The sequence below is a fragment of the Brienomyrus brachyistius genome, chromosome 13 (assembly GCF_023856365.1).
Source record: "Brienomyrus brachyistius isolate T26 chromosome 13, BBRACH_0.4, whole genome shotgun sequence".
NCBI lineage: Eukaryota > Metazoa > Chordata > Actinopteri > Osteoglossiformes > Mormyridae > Brienomyrus > Brienomyrus brachyistius.
In genome coordinates this window covers 5104931-5129354 of record NC_064545.1, presented here as the reverse complement: position 1 = coordinate 5129354, position 24424 = coordinate 5104931, and the positions used below count along the sequence as shown (strand labels likewise).

At 44.3% G+C, this 24424-nt stretch overlaps 1 protein-coding gene across 4 annotated transcripts; it reads left to right on the top strand.

Annotated features, from left to right (window-relative positions):
• Positions 1 to 3142: 3142 nt before the first annotated feature.
• On the top strand, positions 3143 to 23314 carry LOC125705920 (protein mono-ADP-ribosyltransferase PARP6). Of its 4 annotated transcripts, none has more exons than XM_048972271.1 (23): positions 3143 to 3485; positions 5722 to 5897; positions 7264 to 7341; positions 8744 to 8838; positions 9158 to 9218; positions 9363 to 9453; positions 9645 to 9711; positions 9934 to 10083; positions 10297 to 10447; positions 10860 to 10913; positions 11291 to 11386; positions 12119 to 12211; positions 12915 to 13040; positions 13150 to 13215; positions 13760 to 13827; positions 14067 to 14115; positions 14779 to 14891; positions 15710 to 15782; positions 17882 to 17951; positions 18490 to 18569; positions 19061 to 19124; positions 20874 to 20958; positions 21202 to 23314. In XM_048972271.1, exons 2-23 carry the CDS (start codon positions 5895 to 5897, stop codon positions 21302 to 21304), a joined length of 1836 nt encoding a protein of 611 aa, XP_048828228.1. In that variant the 5' UTR covers positions 3143 to 3485; positions 5722 to 5894; the 3' UTR covers positions 21305 to 23314. The 4 variants fall into 4 exon arrangements, 3 of the variants coding, with proteins under 3 accessions (XP_048828228.1, XP_048828227.1, XP_048828229.1); XM_048972270.1 differs by having other exon boundaries at positions 3144 to 3485; positions 10782 to 10913; XR_007381769.1 differs by lacking the exons at positions 17882 to 17951; positions 21202 to 23314 and having other exon boundaries at positions 3144 to 3485; positions 10782 to 10913; positions 20874 to 20947.
• Positions 23315 to 24424: the final 1110 nt, after the last annotated feature.

Genomic DNA, 24424 nt, shown 5'->3' with positions numbered 1-24424 from the left:
ATAATGAAAGAGGAGACTTGGGTGGCTGGTTATGGGTTTAGCAAACATATTATAGCCAACTATAATACAACAATAGTCAGTGACATTTCAAGGGCGGATGTGTGATACCATCCCCCCAGTGCTGTGATGGGGGCTTTGCTAACTAGGGCATAGGGCAGTAAGGTAGCCAGATGGATGACTCATGCCTTCAAAACATTATAACCACAGATTTCGCCGGCACCTGTTCATTGGAAATAGGTCGCCTAGGCAAAGTTAAACAGACATCTACATAAATGCATCCCAGTAATTGTCTAGATGTGCACATCATGCACCCTGCCAGCTACCTAACAATATCAGGGAAAGTTAGATTTCAGTTTTAACACAACACTCCTCCTGTATATTTTAATATAAGAATCAGAAAACTGTCTATGATTACAGACGGCACAGTACCACACAAAAGACAAAACATAGACAATACATAGTCCCACAATTTCTGCATAAAAAAAAAAAAAGTGTAACATAGAGATGGTGATATATTAGTGGGTAAATATGATGACAAGAATGATCTTTCCAAACCCTCCAGTCATCTGTTGTCTGAAACCACTCATCCTATTCCGGGTTGCGGGGCGTCTGGAGCCTATCCTGAAGCGTGCGGGCGGAAGGCATCTTTCCGAACCAGGAAAATAACTTTAAATCCATCTCTGTAAATAATCTATGCTCATTGTTAACAGACAAAACTTTATTTGGTAATTTAGAAACTTGAGCTCAAAAGAAAATGTAACAGTAATTGAATTTAAAGCATAAGACACTGATGATACAGGTATAAGGCATATGGTTTATAAACATTGTAAACAAAGTTTCAAGGAGAGTAAAGTTGGACACAACTACAAAATATTCCAGCGAGAGGGACCAAATCAAGCAACCAAAAATAGAATGAATAACTACAAACAAACTGAAAGCTGAAGAAGCGAAGAATACATTAGTGTCATCCTGGAATGAGTCTCGTTGACATCGAAAATTTTAAATATGGAGGGAGGTTAAAAATGTCATCTCAAGTTTGAGCTCGTACTTATTTCACAAAAATTCAAAGCAGTGAAATACTATCTGCCTTGATTCCAGAATGCACAAGCAGATGATGACATGAGTTCTGACCTTCAGAATACATTGCTTCTAAGAATGTGTCACTATTTCAGTAGTGTCTATCCTTCTTTTTGTGTCTGTTTGACAGGAAAGCTGATTCTCTGGAATTCATCTGTCTCCTCTTTGCAATATTTAAAGGCTGGGAACCACATGCACCAAACTTTGCAGCGAACAAGCTGCGACTACAGAGAGAGAGATTTCAGGGAAGAGCAAGTTAATTGCAGACATTTAATGTCAATTCCCTCATTCTAATAAAGCACCATTGTTTAGAATTCAACATGCGCCAATTACAGGGTAATTTTGGTTTTAAGAAAGTCAGGATGAATCTGATTATGAACTGTGTTATCGGAGTTATTTTGTGACTTCAGCGTGATCATCTATTAAATATCGAAGTTGGTTTACAAAGGAAAAACATGAATAAAAAAACCGTGAGAGTTTTCAAGTATTTAAAGCGGCAGATATGCAATAATATAGCTACACAGAGTGAGTAAAACAAACATAAACAAACATAGGGGCTTCAACATAACGCAAAATTAGCAGCAGGAGACAGAAAAGTAGCATTCAGAGAAAAGATATAGTTGAGGTATGCCAGAAATTCCTAAATAATAGTATAATGACTGGGAAAAATGTTATAGTGACTGGGAAAAATGTTATAGTGACTGGGAAAGCAAGGAAACTTTATCCAGGCTGAATTGAAGGCTGAACTCCTTCTTTGGCTAATCAACAACTCACTGCATTATTTAACTAGCTGAATTAATTAATTAAATGAGCCGGTGGTGAAATTTAATAAATATGTAGAATGGCTGAGGTGCCTCTGAGAAAAGGTCTGGGAACTGAAGCTGCGTTCATCTAGCCGTCCAACTAGACATCAGTGACTTTTTGGGAACAGAAGATATTCCTGTTAGTTTTCATTGTATTACTGTTAATTAGCATATGTTCTAATGTTAAATTGTGTTTTTTTTTTAGCAAATACACACGTACCACAGAGATAAATATCCTTAAATGTTTTCTGTACTGCCTAAGATTTTTGCACAGTATAGTATGTAGTATGGGGGTTCAGACATTGTAATGGAGAAATTGTCCTTGGTTGTTTGGAATAAAGCAATTCAACCAAATTCCCAGTATGATTTCCTCTCCATATTTTCCAGGGGGGGCTTTATCGGCACTTTTTCCACTTATGTTTCATTTATTGGATATCCTGAGATGATATACTTATCTAGCACGCACACATACACACACTCCGGGTCTCTTTCCGGCTGGTGGAAGTTATGAGGTTGTGTGGAGCAGCGACCAGCTGCCTTGCCTTCTAGATAAGAAGCAGCCAGGTGAGCAGGGAGATTTATGATCATCTTAGCAGAACCCCAGGAAGTCGCTGCCGGCCAGATTAAGCTAAGATTAGGGACTCTGCACGGACAGCAGCAGAGCTCAAAGAGGCACGAAAACCAGCCTGTCAATGTGAGGTACGTGTGAGGCACTGACCACGGGGCTGCAAAATCATTTCATCTAACATCCAGTGTGAGCAAATTTATGCTGTCGATTTACTGTATGAATTAGCTGGCTTTGCATTGGGGGGGGGGGGGGTTATACAATTTGGTTCTTTTCATTGTCTTATTCTAAGTTGTTGTCTTAGCGTGTATAGAGGATTGGGGGGGAGGGGTGGCATCGCTTTAGATTAAATCCCTGTGACACTAACCAGCCTGGACAGACTGAAGCCCTGTGGAGTGTTGTCAGCCTGTCAATGGCTCCACAACCCCCCCTCCTTCTGCTTTTCTCTCCAGCTCCCTCCTTCTCTCTCCCACATTCATCCCAATACACAAAAATACTCTGCACTTTCTGACCCTGAAGAGATTGTGTTTCTGTTCCTTTTTTAACCCCAGCCAGGTTTAAGTGGGTAGCCGTCCACGATTGCTTGATTCCTCTTGTCCCCCCCCCCTTTTTCATTTTCCATCCCTTCTCCTCCCTCTCTGCCTACCTCAGCCTCTCTTCAGAGCTAACCCAGTCAGCTGTGAGTCATGTGACCAGTAGCCCCACTCTAACTGAGCATGCCCAAACCTCTCTGTGTTGTCAGGCAAAAATAAGACAGCAGAAGGAGCAGAGATCTGCAATAGATAAACACACGACACACGGGCACACAGCCGGAGAGCGGCGTGAGAGGCGGACAAACAGAAAGGCAGCGGGGACCTTCTCTGCACCCAGCACACTCGTTTCTTCTTTCAGCCACAGTATATTTCTTTGTATTTTTTTGTCTGTGATTTTTGTCTTCTGGAGGAAAGACTTTCCATGGTGAAAGGAGAGGCGATTCGAAAATAAGCAGAAAGAGGGAAGGAAGGAGCAAGTCCGTGACTGCATCTCCGTATCCTGAGAAGGTAAGTGTGTAGGCTGCTGGGGGTTGGCGGTGGGGGGGGGCATGCACCTCTCAGTGTCTTATTTACATGCGGGAGAAGGGTCAGTGAATGCCTCCCTGTTGGAGGTAGATTTGGGGGCTGGAGGGAGTTAAGGACATGGAACAGCTAATTGGCGAAGACGGGGCGTTTTGAGGGAAAACCCTCAGATGAGGTGGAGCTAGGGAACAGGTTCTGTGTAGAGGGAAGGTGCAAAAATTTAAAGTACGGAGGGATAATTTGCTGGTAAAGGGTGCAATTTATATGCAGATTGTGAGGCCCGTAGGTAAACAGACGTGAGGATGGTGGATGAAGGGCGGCGATGAATCAGGGGCTTCTGTCGTGGATGTTGCAGCACGGCTCGAAGGCACTGGGATCTGCACTCGGCAGCCTGACAGGGATCTGCCCTGGGATTCTGGCTGAAACAAAATGGCTCAGTGTGGGAGATGCGAGCAGCCTCAGTGAACCGCACACTGCAAAGAAAAGAGAGAGAGGGGACAGCAGGCAAGGAGAGCGTACAGACAAGCCTCTTATAGCCTCATTTCACATTTAATGACACACATACATGTAATTAATAATTCTGTACACCACTTCCATAGATGGCTCAGCCAGTGTGATGGGTTTATTCTCTTAAAACAATACAAATGCGATTTATTTTGCAACATTCTTGCTATAAAACGCTATTTACATAAAGATTTATTTGAAATATCGTTATGGAAATATTTAACCATAAACAAGCATACATATTCAGGACAGACATCTGTCCCGTGGTTTTGCTCAGATTAAGGTTGAGATCAACTAGCTATGATCACCATTTTGATTATTGTGCCACATAATCCTTTAATCAAAGTGAAATACTTGACGTCATTTCTTCATTTTACTCAGCCTTATATGTTTTATGAAGACATCCAGGTTAATTATGTCCCTCAAGGGTGCAACAGCTTGCACCCCCCAGGGACCTGAAACCTTTTGGCCAAGAGGACAATTCCCACTGTGCTGTTAGTGACAAGCAGAAAATACAAAGGCTTGTGTCTAAGGGCTTGGAGAGTCCATAGATATTCTGGAAAGGGAATGTGAGTATAGGGAAGCTGCCTTCATCATCATCGTCATCATCATCATCATCATCATCTCGGATTTATTTTATGATTTATAGAAGAACTAAACCACAGCGTTGGCTTTGTGAGAGTCCAGGCCGGGTGGTTCTCTGAAAGAGAGCTTGCAAAATGTATATATGAGAGAAACTCTGTGCTTTATGCATGTACACAGTCCTCCATTGTTAATTGGCATCTAAAAAGAGGTTTAGACTACGGCAGAGATCCTGCTTTTCCGCCTTTACCGAGGTGGCACCTATTTCATAAAGGGCTACAGTCGAGTAGGAGGACAATGCCAGGCATCACACAGGCTTCCAGGGTGTGTGCAGGGATTTAGGCTTCACCTAAGTCTGAAAGCTGCATCGCTGTGAGCAGACGTTCGTTTTCAAGGAGCACAGGGCCAGGATGGAGACCTTGGGGTTTGTGAGCAAGGAAAAGCTGTTTTGGTCCTTAATGATTTAAGTTTGATCCTTTCCTGTGCAAAAGTTGGGTCGACCCAATGGAAATGCAGTGTAACAATATATCAAAGTTAAAAATGGAAGATACTAAAAGATCAAAATTAAAAAAATAAACACAAGAGAATTCTGCCATTATGTAAAAGGTATATTTTACTATTTGCTATACATTATTCATATAAATTCGTGTATGAACTGTGTGTGTGTGTTATATATACGTGTGTGTGTTATATATATGTCATATATATATGCTTGTGTAAATTATAGGAATTTGAGTAAAATAAAATACCCACACATGAAAGCCCACACAGAACACTTCCACAGACAAAGACTTTCACAATGATTAATGAATTGGCAATGGAGGACAGAAATGGCTGTTGCTAGGATACACAGGAAGATGGAATGCAAATGATTAAAATAGGAGGAAAAAGAGCCTACAGTTATGAGATGGTGAGATCAAAAATAGCATTTTATCCCAACATCCACCTAGTGTTTATCTGACCCCAGAGAACCTTAAGAAATATTATGATACAAAAATTCTTTTGTTCTTTTTAACGAAAATCTTTGGACAATAATGAGACACAGCATTTCATTTTGATGATAAAAGTAATGTGCTTATTTCTCCTGTAATTGTGTGCTTTTCGCTAACCTTCTTGTTCTTGCCTTTTTTTTTAGCCATTCTGCTAGGGTTGCCACGGAAACAGCAGTCGGAGTCAGAGACGCAGTGAGACAGAGTGACCCCTCTTTCTGGTTCTTCGGCGCCCTGCTCCCGCTGTCACGCCACCGAAGCCGCAATGGACGGGCACAGCCGAGCCAAGCGTGAGCAGCACCTCTGAACTGCTGACCCAATGGTACGCTCTCCTGCTCTCCTGACCTGACCTGCGGCTTCCCTGTCCCGCCATGGTCCTTGACTGGGTGGTTACGGTCTTTACACTGATGAATACAGCACTGTGCAAAAGTCTTAGGCAGTCAAAGAAAATAATTTTTTGATGATCTTCATGTTGAGGTACATCCATGACATTATGTCTGCTAATGACACTCCAGTATTTATAGCAACCGTCCAGAATACCGAGGAAAATTTCACTGGACCACTAGCATACATTGTTTGGCTAATTAAAGGCTCTTTGGGTTATTTAACTAATAAAGATAATTTATTAAGTGAGCTGGTGGTGAAATTTAACAAACACGTGGGATGGCTGAGGTGCCCCCGAGGAGAGGTTTAGGAACTGAAGCGGTGTTCATCTAGCCATCCAACTAGATATCAGTGACTTTTAGGAGAAGAAAAGAAATCCCTGTTAGCTTCTTATTGTGTTAACTGTTCATCTGCATATGTTCCAATAATATACATTTTTTATCAGCAGATAAACATTTACTACCCAGATAAATAGCTTTAAATCTTTTCTTTGCCTGCCTAAGACAGTACTGCCTATGTGCGGCAAGCTTCCTTTTCGCATGACATGCTTCGTGTGCCGGCACGTGGGCCGCCATGTTTGCCTGACCCCTACATGTCAACCTAGCGGTGGTGAAAACAATGAGATGGGTGATTAGAATTCGTGAAAGTGGTGAGGCATCATACAGAGGTGAAGTCTTCTTGAGCTTGCTGAATAGGGGGGGTCAGAGGTGACACTTGTCAACTAGGATGGCGAAAAAAGTTGTCAGCCATGGGGGGGGGGGATTTTACTTTTGTTCTATTTTGTTTTTGTTCTGTTTGGGCACATGACTCGTCAGATGGTAACATGGTGCAAAGAACCGTGAGACTTGAAACGTACGCTAACCCTTATCCCTCAGTTTTGTTTCTTGACTGTCTAAAACTTTTTTTTTCCCAGCAGTAGCTGCGCTCTTGCCTTATGATTTTAATTTTAATGGTGCCATCAATGTTCTGTTGTCGCTCACTGATTACTAATTAGATTTCTGTCCTCCTGTGTCTATTCATTTAAAAAAATTCTATTTTGAGCATCGTAATCTGTGCTTGGTACGGAATACAACAAAAAAAAAAACGCATTACCTTTTTCTGATCCCAATACACTTAAGTCATCTGTATTCCTTTGGGAAAATGGCACACATTGTTGACTGACAGAAAAGAAAGCCTCTTTTTTTCATATCGGATCATTAAAGCAAAAAGCCTTCTGGAGTTTAGGTGGAATAGAGTAGGCATGGAAAGCTATAAGAATCTAGGTAATTTTAGTAAACGTCTCTAACAATCTGGACTCTGAACAGGACATCAAGGGACAGTGCTGGACGGATGAGGAATCTGATGGGGAGAACGGTTCTGAGGAGTTTCTTTATGGAATCCAGGTAAGCGATCATGTCTCCTGTTACTGTACTAGGACAGCAGATCACCATGACGAATGACTTTACATCTTGCTGTGTTCCTCAACGTAACATATGGACTTTTATATAAAAAACCCCTGAATTTCAGGCTTTACAACTGCTGTAGGAATTCTCCAGTCTGCTTTTGGAGCAATGGTAACAACATATTACATCATTACATCAGACTCTCGTCATCCCTCCTCCTGATTCCAATTAGGAATGCTTTCATTGTGATTGACATCCAGCGCAATATTTTTAAAAAATTCAGCCAGGGCCCCATCCTCGGTGTCCACTGCCTCAAGCTTTAAGCTTACCAGAACTGGCTTCACAATCACCGTGACCCTGATCTGGATGAACGCTTGAGGGTCATGAATGACAAATGAGTACAGAGTGAAGCAGCCCTACCACGAGGGAAAAATGCCATTGACTGTGGCTATGCCCCACTTCCCAGCTAGGTGCTGCCTCATTTTATGGTTCTCCGTTCACATTTGATGAGACTGTGCTCTGCTTCAGCCACACACAGCAACTAACTGCTCTAACCATTTCTCAGCTATAACATAAATGGCTGAGCATAAAAAAGCCCTATCCTGAATCATCGGTCTTAACCTAAATACTACCATTAATGCTATCGCTAACATCCATGTTGCTACTAATATTAATGCTATGACTAGCATCCGTGCTGCTGCTAACATTAATGCTATCGCTAACATCCATGTTGCTACTAATATTAATGCTATGACTAGCATCCGTGCTGCTGCTAACATTAATGCTATCGCTAACATCAATGCTGCTGCTAACATTAATGGTATCGCTAACATCCATGTTGCTACTAATATTAATGCTATGACTAGCATCCGTGCTGCTGCTAACATTAATGCTATCGCTAACATCAATGCTGCTGCTAACGTCAATGATGCCGCTAATGTTAATGCTACCGCTAACAAAAATGCTGCCTCCAACACTACTACTACTGCCAAGGGTGTAGCTAGGAATTCTGTAGCCCTGACAAAATGCCACCTTGGGCCCCCTTGGTTGATTTTGCCATGTGGGGGCAGGGCGCAATGGTAGATTTAGGGGGCCAGATACACTGATGGTCCCCCTGAATCTGCCAGGGTATCCATGCCACTCTGATGACCCTCACTACTGCTAACATTAAATGCTGCTCTTAACGTTAATGCTACTGCTGACAATAATGCCACTGCTAACATGAGGCACCAGTGATATCAGGCTGAATACCAGCACAGCATGTCAATTATGGTTTAATAGCCCAAGGTAGGATTTAAGGATTTCTCATCGTAAACACAGTAACCCCTGACTGTTCTGACTGTGCTCCCTTGGCTGCTACAGTGGAGGAGCAGACTTACTTTGTGCCTGATGGTGTCCGCAGGGAAGTTGTGCTGCTGACCTGTATCGGCACCCGCAGCTGGACGCCGACATCGAGGCAGTGAAAGACATCTACACCGACAGTGCTGTTTCTGTCAGGTGTGTCCCCTTCCTATCAGATACATGTCTTCAAGCGCCCACTGCATGCGTAATGTCTATGCAATAAGCGAAAAGGGAATTATCCGAAAGGCAAAAACTGATTCCCAATCTGGTCCTCGGGGGCCACAGACCACATTTTTGCTCTACCTGGAGCTAGGAGCAAAAATGTGGACTGTGTGGTTGGGAACGGGGAAGGAGTAAAAACATGGACTGACTGTGGGTCCCCGAGGACCGGATTGGGAAACACTGCCTTAGACAGTAAGAAAAAATCCCCAGTGGACCATTATGGATGATCATCTTTCCTTTCTTGCCCCGACAGGGAATATGGCACTATTGACGATGTGGACATCGACTTGCAGATTAACATCAGTTTCTTGGATGTAAGTTGTGCTAAGTCACTAATTAGCCTATAGAACAACACTAAATAAATTCCGATCTTGGGACATGGGACATCTCTGCTGCCTTTTTGATGTGATGGCCATGTTCGATCAGCCTCCCACTGTCTCTGGGTGCTTTACCCCCAGGAGGAGGTGGCGACAGCTTGGAAAGTCATCCGGACGGAGCCCATCATTCTCCGGCTGCGTTTCTCCCTCTCACAGTACCTGGATGGGCCTGGTGAGGACCAGCACGTCAGTGTGCATGTGTGTGCAGACAGAAAGTGTGTTCATTTACATAGACAGATGAATGTCTGCATCTAGCTGTACTTGACATGTTTTGTAGAATAACTTCTGCTCCATGGAATGGCATGCTGCACTTCTGGGGTTCAGAGGTCACCTCCTTTACTACTTTGTTACCTTTGTCCACAGAGCCATCGGTGGATGTGTTCCAACCATCCAACAAGGACAGCTTCAGTTTGGGCTTGCAGCTGAAGAAGTGAGCATTCTTTATTTTCTTGATTGTAGCCCAGCCTTGCAAAGTTGTAAAGAATTCTCTGAGCAAGATAAAAATAAATATTTCTTCTTAACACAGTTTTCATGAGGTTTGGTACCAGAAAGGTTTAGGTGTACATCGATAACAAATAGCTAAGAATCAGTCATGTAACACATGCGCATAAATACGCACAACCATCTCCTGTTCTCTGCCTTACTCTTCCAGGATTCTCAGCCTGTTCACCTCACAGCAATGGAAACATCTCAGCAATGAGTTCCTGAAGGCCCAGCAGGAGAAGAGGCACAGCTGGTTCAAGGCTGGAGGCACCATTAAGAAGTTCCGAGCTGGTCTCAGCATCTTCTCCCCCATACCCAAGTATGACAGATCTCTCCTCTTACTAATTCCCCACTGTAAAAGTCCAGTCTGTTATAATTCATTTTCATTTCCATTAAAGCGTCTATATTCGTCTATTTAACACATGTGCCTGCTAGTAATGTATTTAAATTTAGAACTGTTAATGCTCCGAGATTTTCCTTACATAAGTCTCTAAATGGAGGCTAAGCACACCCATGTCCTTCATCCACCCAGATCCCCCAGCTTCCCCCTGATCCAGGACACGGTTCTGAAGGGGAAGCTAGCCGTCCCCGAGCTGCGTGTGACCCGCCTCATGAACCGGTCCATCTCCTGCACCATGAAGAACCCTAAGGGCGAGCTCTTCAGCTACCCCCCCAACAGTCAGGTCAGAGCCTTTCCTTACTGCTCCCGGCCTCCCCCGAGGAAACACGCTGTGGGTCAAACATGTCAACATTATACCCCCCATTAGAAAACTCCCAGTTTGCCGCTGCACGTAAGCCTGAAATTCAACACCTGGTTGAAGTGAAAAGTCTTCAACATGCACAGTGCTTATTAATTAGTAGAGCTTCTTTAGATACCGAAGTGTTTATGTGGTTAATGAGAATGGAAACAGCAGTTGTTTTTCCTGATAATTCTACTAAACCAATCACTTTCCCCCCACCTTTCCATATGACTAGCACCCTTTTCCCATAATGCTTTGTCTCCACTTGACCCATCAGAGTGTGGCTGTTCCCGCGTCCAGGCCGCCAGCGCAGATTACCACGAAGCAGCTGATTGAATTATTTTTCTCATCCCAGGCGGGTGGCCACTGCAAGAATATCCCCACTTTGGAATATGGCTTCTTAGTTCAGGTAGGATCCGTACTAGCGGTTATATCAGTATTATTTATCACATATTCGTGTGCCACTATCTTGTAAACATGTGGAACTACATTATTAATTGTAATGCATGTTTACACCTATTTGTGAGTAATAGCAGCTTCTGGGACAACATGTGGTTTTAACAGTGAGCTTAAATAACACTTAATATAATTTATATAAAACATTATAATTGATGTGCTAGAACTTCCGCAGGGGAGGTACATCATAGAGGCCTCTGAGGCTTCACCTTACAGCCCATGTCCATGAATCTAAATGGCTGTGAATTTGCGCCTAACGTGTTCCTGTTCAAACCCGATGGCGGCGGAGCTCGAGATTGCAAGGGAAACCATGTCCTGTTTCTCTGACAGATCATGAAGTACTCTGAGCAGCGCATACCCACGCTGAATGAGTACTGCGTGGTGTGCGACGAGCAGCATGTCTTTCAGAATGGCTCCATGCTGAAGGTACCTGGGGAAGGAGGGGTGGGGGGATTTACAGCCTGGAGGCTAAGAAAAATAGGTTTCTGTTAAGTGAACATTTTTTCCCTTTCTGCCACAGTTAGAGTTGGAATTCTATTTGTCCATGTCAATCCATTTGTATGTTCATGGCCAAAAGTATATGGGCACTCATATTAATTATAGGGAATTGTTAATTAAGCCATACCAATTGCTGATGCGGGAGTATAACTAAGCACACAGTCACTTAAACTCCTGCAAGAGTCAGAAGCAGAATGGGTGGTTGTACAGGAGAGGTTAGTGACATTTCACTTGGCACCATCATAGGATGCCGTCTTTCTGCCATATTTCTGACCTGGGAGAGCTGTCCCGGTCAGCCGCAACTGAATGATTGCGTAAAAGGTCTGGGAGCAAGTTTGGGTGTGAAGTGGTCGGCCACACAAGTCAACAGAAAGGGAGCTTATACCCGAACATCGATATTCAACTTGAATGGTAGTGACTCCCGCCAGCAATGCTACAACACCTTATGGAAAGCAGCAACGAGCCGACCAACTTCATATTAATACCCTGCTAAATTTCAGAATGAGATATTAGACATGTTGGTGTGCATGTGCTTTTGGCCATATAGTGTATGTGTATTCTCCCCTTTGTCCCCCGCTGTGCATGAGACCGTCTGTTTCTGGGTGTGTACCTGCACACTGTGGCAACTGAGCCTGAGTGTGCGTCCCCCTGCCTACACAGCCGGCGGTGTGTACGAGGGAGCTGTGCGTGTTCTCCTTCTACACCCTGGGGGTGATGTCCGGAGCTGCAGAGGAGGTGGCCACGGGCGCGGAGGTGATCACATTCTCGCGTGTCCCGTCTAAAGAGCCACCAGCACAGATCCGCATTTATGGTAGACTTTGAGTCGTGAAGATGTGGGTCCACCTTGAAAGAAAATGACATGCTTTTTAGATCTATTTTTCCGCTTCATTTCATCTCAGAAAAATCTAATTCGGTCTGACAACCAAGTTATGTCTAAAGCAAGCTAGCAAGTGAATACATATTCATACATAGAAAATTCTGCATATAAAATTACTGCATACGGGAAGGCATTTTTTCGGCTGCCCTGCTGAGTCAACAAAAGGGTGCCTCATTTAAAATTCAAAATTAGGTTTTATTCAGGGCTTACAGGAAGCATGAAACTTGGGTATATGATTCGGTATTATGTTTTTCATAATGTTAGTTTTGTAGGAAGACAAGTCAGTAGACGGTTTCTTGACTTGATCTTAAGAACTAAAAAAAAAAACAAAATAGCCACATTTATGTATTTACCAAATAAAAATAAAAATATGATGAGAAAATGAGAAAATATTCAGTGTACCATTTGTAGGAGCTAAAGCTGGTATGAAGGACAGACTGATTGCCAGACCTAATAAAAAGTAACATTAGCATTGTGAGCTAAGAGAACAGCTGGGAGTGGCTGAGAGCGGGATGAAGATCAAACGGACTTATCAGGCGGGGATCCTACTCGAGCGTGACTCTCGCTGATGATCTGCAGGTTGTGGACCTGCTGGTGGCCATGTGCAGAGCAGCCTTGGAGTCTCCTCGCAAGAGCATCATCTTCGAGCCTTACCCTTCGGTAGTCGACCCAAATGACCCCAAAACTTTAGCCTTCAACCCCAAGGTGGTCATTTCTGCTAATTTCATCTTGACCTACAGAGTGAATGCATGTCATGTGATGGCTCCCTGTCTGTCTAACTTGTGCTTTTCTTAACCTCCTCATCTAACCACAGAAGAAGAATTATGAACGCTTGCAGAAAGCGCTGGACAGTGTGATGTCCATCAGGGAGATGACACAGGTACAAATGCTGGCTAGCAGGTGTCGTACCTCACTAGATCTTTGCTACCCAGTATTGACTTTACTACCTTAGAGGTTTGTATGACATGGAACTTTTCCAGCTCTAATCAAGCTGATAAGAGTCTCTGTATGTGGAAAGAAAAGTTGTTGTTTCATCAAGAACTTAAACCAACCGTGACTTTTATAAGAACCAGTTATTAAGTGTAAAAACAATGTATAATGACTTACCAAGTCACTCTGCTGACCACGGGATTTGAATCAGCAACCTTCCCAGCCCTCAGAGCTGCTTTCACCCACCCAAACATTTCTTAAAATGCTTTTTCGGTCAGTGCATAATTCTATTATAGAATACTGTATAGAATGTATATAGAATAGTACAAATCAACCTTTCTATGGATGGGTGTGCATATCAAACTTTTGACTTGTAGTGTATGTAGTGTGTTTTTAAATAACACTATGTAGGCTATGTGTGTTTGATGTGCAGATGGGTCGACAGCAGAGGATTCAAACAGTCCTGGACTGACTTTAGGTTATTTCATTTTCAGGGATCGTATTTGGAGATTAAGAAGCAGATGGACAGGTTAGACCCGCTGGCCCATCCTTTGCTGCAGTGGTGAGTAGCGGCCTGTCTGCACGGCACAGAGAGGCTGCTCTTCAAGCTTCTGCTTCATGGAGGCTCCTTGCCTTCTTACCTCATCTCAGGACTTCACACTTTTGCTTCCGGAAGTTATAATCTTTTACGGTGTAACAACATTGATACTGATATTGACTTTAGCTATGCTTCTTCCCTCTGTGCTTTTTCTGGAGACTGTTTGCTCAGTGGATGCATAGAATATGTTTCCTGTCTTCTAGGATCATTTCAAGCAACAGGTCGCACATTGTAAAGCTGCCGCTGAGTAGGGTAGGTAAAAAGACCCTACACTTTTCTCATCGTAGGGCTGCCATCTTGGTAGAGCCTCATTGCTTTGTAGACCATATCTCCGACCCCTTTTCCACCTAAGGGTAACTGACCACCCATTCGCTCAGCTCCGATGCCATTCAATTGATTCAGGCTAGCTTAATTAGCATAACAAAGACACTGCGAAAAGCCATCAAACAGACTGTGAGTTTAATGAAGGATCAAGGATTTTCTTGTCAACGTGGAAGTGTGGGTACCTTTGTACAATGAAACTGAGCAGCAGCTTCCCTTAATGCACACATAGAACACGTGTGGTAATGGAATGCAACACATGACTTGAATACAGATGCAATAGTTGCATTTGAGATTCTAGGAAGGCTGGAGTGAGGATATTGCTGTGGATTCTCTACATTTACAGATGGACGGCACTCAGCATGAGTATAGTGTATTGCAATTGAGATGTTGCAAAGTGCAAGAGAGTAAAGAACAAAGTACTAGGCAAAATGAGTAGTACTGGGCAACAAAGTACAGACTGAGAACAAAGTACTAGACAGACTAATGTGCAAGACAGAACAGATTGTTGAACAAGACTCCTCTAATTCATCTGACGCGCAGTCGCACTGCATAACAGGGCGTAACCAGCCGTTGTTCCTCTCCTTTCCGCAGCAACTGAAGTTCATGCACACATCTCACCAGTTCCTCCTGCTCAGCAGCCCTCCGGCCAAGGAGGCCCGATTCCGCACAGCCAAAAAGCTCTATGGCAGCACCTTTGCCTTCCAGTGAGTCAGACCCCCCCCCCAAGACCAGCACCACCTCCCCTGAAACTCTCTCCACCCCACCTTTCTCCCCAAAGTGCCCTGTTTACAGATCGAGTCCACCGGCAGCAGGAAGAAGGGATCATATGCCATGCCGTCTTACCTAAAGAGTGGTACAGACTGTCCTTAATATCGCTTGGGAGCTCACCTGCACACACATTGGCATGGCATGAGCAGCACGTCGTTCCTCAAAGTAATAAGAAACCAGCTCACTCCTCAGAGGCTTCACTTAGAGGCGCTTAATGAATGTTACCAAGAATATTGTTCTTGCTAAAAATAATCATCCTAAAAATAGAATGCTGTAAAGGCAGCATCAATCTTAATATGACTCAAGTGATTCATATTGAGAAAAAATAAAGAGAAAATATGTTACGCTTTGACTATTTTAAGTAGACGGTGCGTTGGCTAGACTGTTGTGTGCTGGTTTTGTATGAAGGACCTTGGACGGTCTGTTTTGTAGAGTGCTTCAGCTCTTCAGTGGTTTAAGATCTGACTTCAGAGAATTTCTTTGTTTAAAAGCTGCTTTCTTACGTCTGTCATCCACAAACAGGCTGGATTGTTACACTTACCCTGATATCCCAAAGAAAGTAGCTGCTTCGCCGTGGCCCGGCTGACTGGGAAAACTGGGAATGTTGACCCATCTACTGGATATATGTTCTGTTTGTGCTTCAAAGCTGCTGTACAACCCGGGACAGCTCTGGTCACACATGCTACAACGTGTTGGAGGACTGGTCTGTATTCACAGCTCTCGTTGTCTCTCTCTCTCTCCACACCTGCTCTAGTGGTTCCCATATAGAGAACTGGCACTCCATTCTGAGAAATGGACTAGTCAATGCGTCTTATACCAAACTACAGGTATGTAGCTCTCGCATTTAGCAAAGCTAAGATGCATCCTCCCTTGGACAGCGCCTGTCTTCTTGACTTAAGTCCGCTGTCCAGCTGATCCATTTTGACAGTAACGGATGCCATGTTCCTCATCATCTTAACGGGACGTTTTCTTTTCGTTGTCGTTTTTGCCTTTGTTGTTGTTTTTTTGTTTTCCGTGCTATTTTACTGGCAAGGCCCACCGGTGACAGCTGTGGCACATGCCAGGCATCTGTCCCTTCCCGGGCTGGCAGCGGTGTACACTGCATCCCTCCCCGTCCACCAAGGACGAAGGGAGTGGCGTCCACCGGTAGCCGGGTTACCGGTCGGCCTTGTCGACCACTAGGGTGGACCACTAGGAGCTTCAAGCGTGTCACACTTGCCTTACACTCTCTGCTGTTACTCTCAATGGTCTCGTCACAGCCGGATCCTCACATAAAGTGGAGCTCCCGCTACAGCTAAGCGCTAGGCTTGTCTGTCTGAGTTGCTAGGCCGCTAAAGCGTTGTTAAGAAAGGACTGTGAGTACCGGAATGCTAAGGAAAGGGTCAGTAACTCTCATCCCACATGCTTTTCACTATTTCCTTCCGTTTGTTTATTTTTTTTTACCATGCATTTGTCATACGTCATATCTGGTTGGTCACTAGCTAATGTGGCCATACATTATTTTACATTATTATCCACAAGAAAACCTGATCTTAGTAACCATTACAAAGCTAGTAGAGACAGTCCCCAACTAGGCTACATTCTGATTGACAGGTTGTACATTGAAAGGGTCTTATGTAGGAGTAGGATAATTGCACCGACTGTTAGCTGTGAGAATGAGACTGGTAGATAGCCGCACTGCCATGCAGTGTAGCATTCTGCACAGTGCACACTAGATAGAGTAGCGTTTCAGGGTGTACGGCTGCCAGAAATATATTTTTGCATAGATTTATTTGTTTATTTTTTTAAAACTTTGGTCATAGCTGTGATGTGTCGTCATAAGTGGCTTAGTTTGTAAGTGAGTACTGCAAATATTCATAGGTGTAAGTCAGTGAGTCAGCTCTAGTTCAAATTTCGCCTCTTATTTCTAGCCTAAAAATAAACTGCATATTCTAAGTTGAAATATATATCGAAAATATCATGGACTCTGACCAGTATTCTCTATTATAGGTGGGAAGGCAGAATAGTCGGCTAGCTCATAGAGTTGCAGGGGACTCCTCTTTCTCCCACTCATACCACAGTAGTCCTTCCTTCCTGGCCTCCCCTCCAGGAAGACGGGCCCCAGCTGTGACTCATTAGGCGGGTCCTTGCAGGGAATCATGCGGGGGTGACTTAGCCGTGTTTGCTAACCAACTCCAAGCGCGGCGCAGCCAAATGAGTCTTCATGTAGCTCATGTTGCTCGTATCAGAAGTGACTCTGACCTTTCGGGCACATGTGTCTCTCCTCAAGATACCCAGGTAGACAAAGTTTTGTTCAAATTCCTCAAATCTTGTCCCTGGATGCCAGTTTCCCTTTATCGGCTCTTTCTGAGCCTGTTACGCGTATCAGAGGAATTTCCCTTTGCTGTTCTGTACCAGCCTTTGCAGACTGCATTTCACCCCCACACATCCGTCATTTGAGCTTGCACCTCTGCTCAGTTGTTTTGAAGCTCCTCACGCGTACTCCATCAAGTTGCCTCTGTCTTTGCGGCAGGGTCATGCCTCCCTGGTTCAGCCAATCATCAGATTCTCCTTGCCATGCTGCTTCTCTCACCTTCACCCATACCTCTGCACTGTAAGCATTTCGCTGCCTTTCACATATACCAGTTGTCTTTTTTACCCTCAGTCACCCTCTTATCATTTTCTCACACTCATTCTCTGGCTGCTTTTCTAGAGAACCTTATGTCTGCGCCTTTGGTTTTGGATGCTAACAGCTTTATGGCTTGAACAGAACAATCTTCATGCAGATATTGGTCACAAAGCTAAGGTCTTCCTTCTGAGGAGCACTTCTTGGAGGTGTCTTGGTTACCCCCCCCACCCCATCTCTGCCCCTCCCAACCCCCCCACCCCCCACGCCTTTAAACCGTGTCACTCTTGGTGATTCTCAACCTACTTTTTTCAACGCAAGCTGCACGGGGCTGCGTACGGAAAGGGCATCTATCTCAGCCCCATCTCCAGCATTTCCTTTGGATACTCAGGTAGGAAGATGCTCTTTGTTCCAGGGGCAATTCTAGGATTTTTTTTTAAGGTGGGGGACATAAGAGGGGCCGTCCGTATCATTAGCGAAATGATGATGTGTTTTGAAGCAGTGAGTGACAGGGGATGGAGCCAATCAGCTTTCAGCTGGAGCCAGTGTTCCTATGGGCCCGCCCCTGTATACACCCCTGATTTGTTCTTTCTGTACGGGGTCGGTGTGCTCTAGTCCACTGCCATCCTGCCAATCCACTTGCAAGGAAGCCCCCAAACAATAGGCAGTCCCCATGTCTGAAGTGCTGAAGTACCACAAGAACCACTACCCTCCCCCCCCCCCCCCCCCCCCCCCCGCACTGGCTCTGTGTGGAGAGGACGGTCCCATTACACCCGAATGTCTCTACCCCTTGGCGGGCAGCCTGTTTCCTGTGTGAAACAGGGGGGTCTGACCCTACCTCCGCCGCTGACTCTGTCCGTCGTGCGGCTGAGTGCCGGTGCACGTCAGGCTTATGCTGTGTGTCTGTGTCGGTTGCCGCGGTGACCCAGGGATGGGGAAAGGACAGCATCGCATGCCCTCTAAAGACGAGCTGGTGCAGCGCTACAATCGCATGAACACCATACCCCAGGTACAGCCTCCCTCCTCCTGCTTCAGCCACTCCCATGCAGAAAAGACTGAAAACAATTCCTTTTAAAGGATAGATATTTGTCAAATAAGCTACTGGGTACCTTGGGCATAATTATGGGGCCGATAAACATAACCAGCCAATATAACCTCCTGGATCCCTTAAATGGGTGCAGACCTCAACCACCTCCAGTGCTCAACCCAAAATTATGCCCTTGGGTTGTACATTTAAATCCCAGCAGAGCCAGACCCTTAATGAGGAACCCTTATTTCATTTTAGTAAATATTAAGCTGTATTAAGGCAATATTCGCAATCTGTAGATTGTGTATTCCACCTGTTAATCAAAAGAAAATGTGATTGCTAAAATGTTTTCACAAGTAAGCATACAAATCATTATTTGTCAAGTATGCATATTAAGATATGATGTCTATGTATTATATTTATACGTAGTTTATGGACAACTAATGTTTCTGTTCGACTTCCCATTTCCTCAGAGCCGACCAATACAGTCCAGGTTTCTACAGAGTCGAAATTTAAACTGCATTGCTCTCTGTGAAGGTAAAATGCTGAAATATCATATTAATCAACAACGATATCATATCAAAATCAACCATCATAGACACACACTGTATATGATTACAGTGCCATCTAGCATCATAGACTCATACTTTACATGTTTACAATGGAATACATCTGGCAATATAGATACATTCCGTAAATGTTTATATTGTCATTTGGTACCATAGACTGGTATTTCTCAAATTGGCCCTTGGGGACCCCCAGACATTACACGTTTTTGCTCCCTCCCATCTCCCAGCCAATCAAGTCACACCTGTACCAGGCATTCAGAACACTGTCATAGACATATACAGTATATACTTAAAATGTCATCTAACATCATACACACATACAGTATATGTTTACAATGTCATCAAGCAACATAGACATAATTTATGTTTACAATGTAATCTGGCATTATAGAAACATAGAGCAGATGTTTACAATACCAGCTAGCATCATAGACACATACAGTGTATGTTTTCAATGTCATACGGTATCATAGACACATACAGTGTATGTTTTCAATGTCATACGGTATCATAGACACATCTAGTAGATGTTTACATTGTCATTTGATATCATAGACAGATGCAATATATACTTACAATGCCATTCGCATCATAGACACTTATATACTTACATTGTCATTGTCATGACTTACATTGTCATAGGCACATTTGGGGGGGCCACGTGTGGCTCAGTGGGCTAAGGCTGTATGCTTGTAATCACAAGGTCAGTGGTTCAAACCCAGGCTTTTCACATCTGTGGTTCCTTGAGCCCTTAACCCCCAACTCTTTGGGTGTCCCAATAGTTAGCTGCCCTTCACAGGCAGCTTGCGCTACAAAGAGCAAGTTGAGGGGGCATAGAAAAGAATTTCCCTAAAGTGTCAATTACTATTATACTATATACTTACAATACCATTCACATTATAGACACAAATAGTATATGCTTAAAATGCCATTTGGATCATAGGCACATATACCATGTAATTACAATATCATTTGCATCGTAGACACTTATGTCATACAGTACCTGCATAATTTATTTTTGCATACTATATGTGCATAGTAAAGTATAGTATATAGTATGTGTATATTATATGTGGGGGGCAGCATGGTGGTACAGTGATTAGCACTGTTGCCTCACACCTCTGGGACCCAGGTTTGAGTCTCTGCCTGGGTCACATGTGTGTGGAGTTTGCATGTTCTCCCCATGTCGTTGTGGGGTTTCCTCCGGGTACTCCGGTTTCCCCCCACAGTCCAAAGACATGCTGAGGCTAATTGGACTTGCTAAATTGCCCATAGGAGTGCGTGTGTGTGACTGGTGTGTGAGTGTGCCTTGCGCCCATCCTGGGTTGTTCCCTGCCTCGTTCCCATTGCCTCCGGGATAGGCTCCGGACCTCCTCGCGACCCATTAGGACAAGCGGTTTGGAAAATGGATGGATGGATGGGTATTATATGTGTCTATGATCCCAATGGTATTGCATGCTTACATTACAGACATATAGTATATACTTACAATGCCATTCGCATTATAGACACATATACACATTACAATGACAGTGGCATCATAGACACATATAGAATATACTTATAATGACATTGACATCATAGACTCGTACGTCATTTGTTTATAATGCAGTCTGGTATCATAGACGCATTATAGATGTAGTACTGTATATGTTTAAGATGAGCAGATACTGTAGCACCGCATGAGTAATAGAAGATCCCTTTGCCTGTGTCCTAGTGATAACATCCAAGGACCTTCAGAAGCATGGAAACATCTGGGTGTGCCCTGTGTCGGACCACGTCTGCACACGCTTCTTCTTTGTGTGAGTTCGTCTGTTCTAGGCCAAAGGTCAAATGTGTTTCACGTTTTCAGCATGTACCAGGTTAAAAATACGCGATCCATATCCAAAGGTGGCATAGCAACTGTATCCTTAGCTTCACCCGCTCTTGGAACTAACTTAGTAATGAAGACCGGAGCGGCAAATTCCCAGCTGGAACCTATTTATCGCCCAAGTCACTCTCTTCCATTTTTTTCTTCCCTTTCATCCGCCAACATATTCCTTTAGGTACGAGGATGGCCAGGTGGGAGACGCTAACATCAACACCCAAGAGCCCAAGATTCAAAAAGAGATCATGCGTGTGATCGGGACTCAGATTTACTCCGGCTGAGCCGAAGACCTTGCGTGGCCTCGAGTTGGGCACTGACGGAGGACCCGGCACTACATGGGATCATTAAACTGTGCTGCATTAACAGCTGGTTGTTAGATGCTTTCACAAAGACTCAAGGGCCAAATGGTGGCCCGTTTTGCTCTTGTTTTTCAATTCTTATTCATTATCGGTTTCCTCTATCCATCAATCCATCTCTCTCTGAAGCTGTTGGTAAAGGGCGGATGGATGAGGGACATTGAGAAAGAGGATTTCCACCAGAAAGCCTTTCCATGACTCTCTGAAATGCTGCACTTGGCTCTGGCTTAGAGGGCCCCTGGAAACAGCTCATCCTTCACGCTGCCCTGAATAAGCACTGGAGAACAACCTTGAACATGTCTATCCCCAACCTGACACAATGCCCCCCCACACACAATGGCACCACCCCCTCCCTGAAAATACACCCCCAGCTAGCATGTACCTAGGCCCCTCTAACCCTAACCCTAACTCACCCGTCACTCTCGATTCCCTGCGTTTGAGCATTGTGTCCAAATCACACCAGAAGTCTTTGTCAACCATCCTATTTTACACTTCCTGCAACCTGGAAATCAGCTTCAGGGTTATTTTTCATGATGAAATGAATGTGTGTTACATCTGTTCCCTCGTTGATATTCCTGAGTTGGTATTTTAATGTACCAGATTCAGGTGTTCCTGTTTTTCATTTGAGTTCACTTAATTTCTTAAGTTAAATAAAAACAGTACATGGTGCAATATGTTTAAAATATAACGGTGGCTCTCTCGGTTTCTACATTCATGGTTGAGGGTTTGACTCTCACTCCGCGTGAGTTTTCATGTTCTGTCCGTATCGTACAAATTTCCTCCCACGGTTTAAAAACATGCAGTGAGACTAATTGGTATTTCAGAATCTCTTGCAGTGTGTGTATGTGCCCTGTGATGCACTGGCATCCCATCCAGAGTATCCACCTACCCTGAACTACCTGGGACAGGCTCCAAGCCCCCCCCCCCCCCCAACCTGGAAAAGTGGTTGGAAGACTGATGGACATTTTGCATAAAAAATACCTTTTACACATGCCTCAGTACAGTGAACCTAATACAAAGATGATTGTGGGTGTTCAAAACCTTACTGACACTTGTGATGGAAACAAAGTTATTACCAGTTTGCAAGTATGAAAAATTAAATTTCCTCAGTGCTTTTATTTCCATCTCGGCTCTCCTACTCACTCTTGATTGCAATAGATAGAACCCAAAACCCCATTGAACATGTAACTCTCTGTGATCAGCTCTTCATGGACTTCTTTATGCAAAATGCAACATGGTTTCTTCTTAAGCACTGATTTCTGGCCTGTTGAGCCTGGACGTGAAACCTCATTCCGCAGCTGCATACCGGATACTACGTCACCAGCTTCAGATATCATCCACACCATCGACCCCGAGGACTCAACGCGACATCCCTGGCTTTGAAAGTCACTTTCACAGTCACTTGTGCTCAACAATTAGCATTTTCTTCCCACCTCGGCCTTCTTTCTCTTTGACCTGCCGTTTGTTTGACGTCTGCGAGGTCATCCAAGGGGTGCAGTCGCTCTCTTGAGTTTGCCACACTGGCCTCTGTGCTGAAACGTGAGCGTAATGGAGATGCAGAGCAGCAGTGTGAGGTCCTGTGATTTTTCTCGTTCGGCTTCTGGAATGCTGCACCACTTCCCGTCAGTGATGTTGTCACAGACATCATGAGGTGTGTGACTTTTGGGCATGAGAAGTGAGGGGGATGCCTTGTATGGACTTCAGAGGGATTACTTCCACAGACAATATGGACACCAGGTTCTAGAACTTCCCTTCTTCCCATCCTGTCACTTAGAAATGCCCTAGAGTCTCAGTGAAACTGTATGGTTACTTATGTATCTACAAACACCAGTTTGTCGTCCCTTTGTTTCTGTTTAGTGCTGTATGTGAATGAAGGACAACAATGAAATCCTGATAGGCAAGGTGAAAAATAAAGACTGATTTTGCACAATTTTACACACTGTCTATGTCATTCATTGGCTTCTGCAGGGACTGAAAGAGTTCATACAAAAGACCTTTTAGATGGATAATTGTGTCTAGATTGCAAGGAGAGAATCCATGTCCACTATGTGTGCCTACCTAGCAGAATAGAGTACAACTCTGACTTTTGTAACTCCTCAGAGAGCTTTTATTCCATGTAGGTTTGATGTCACCAATATCAGGATTATAACTATACGGAAAAAAAGAAGTCTGTGAATAACAGAGGCATTAGATATCCAGAAACACAACTGGAAGCATTTATATAAGCCATGTCATTGTCAGTCCCTCAATAAGGAGTATGCTCGATTCTCCAGGACAGGGTTACCCAATGCAGTCCTTGGGGACCCAAAGCTGGTCCACATTTTTGCTCCCTCTGAGCTCTCTGCCAGACAATCCCTGGGAGGGAGCAAAAATGTGTACTGTCTGTGGGTCCTAAAAGACCAGATTGGGAACCACTGCTCTAGTTTATTAAGACAGTGTATGGAGGCCTCTCCCTGCAGCTTCCTGTGGGTGGCGCTGTTATTTGGGTATTTACGTGTTTTCGACAAGGCAATAGAATAGTGTGATTCTGCACGACTTCCCTGTCTGCTGTAACATCATAAGCCAGCCTTCTTTTAAGGAGTCGTCGCCACTGCACCGTGTCTGTCCTATTGTGCCCCCAGCCTCATCGGACCTCCCTCACCCCGTCTCCTGTCCCAGTTAAACATTCCCCTTGGGTGTCTTCCCTGGACCCAAGTGAGAGAGAGACAGACAGACAGACATACAGGTACAGAGGAATGCAGTCCAGGGCGACCATGCAGTGCTGCTGTCTGCACACCAGGGCTCGCCGTCTGCCGGGCTGCTAGCGCACGTTGCCGCTCCGTGATGAAAGTCCACTGAGGGGAGCTCTTGCACCATCGAGGCCTCACTCACTTTTAAAAACCCAAAACTCTGCTTGTTTGCCTCAGTGTTCATGAACACGGGGGCGAAGCACTAGTCACCATTGCTGCTTCAATTCCCCCCCCCCCCCTCCCAACACACAGGGTAAATCACTGTGACTGAATTAAACTCTGTTGTTTAATCATCCACACTTTATTTAGTTCCAAT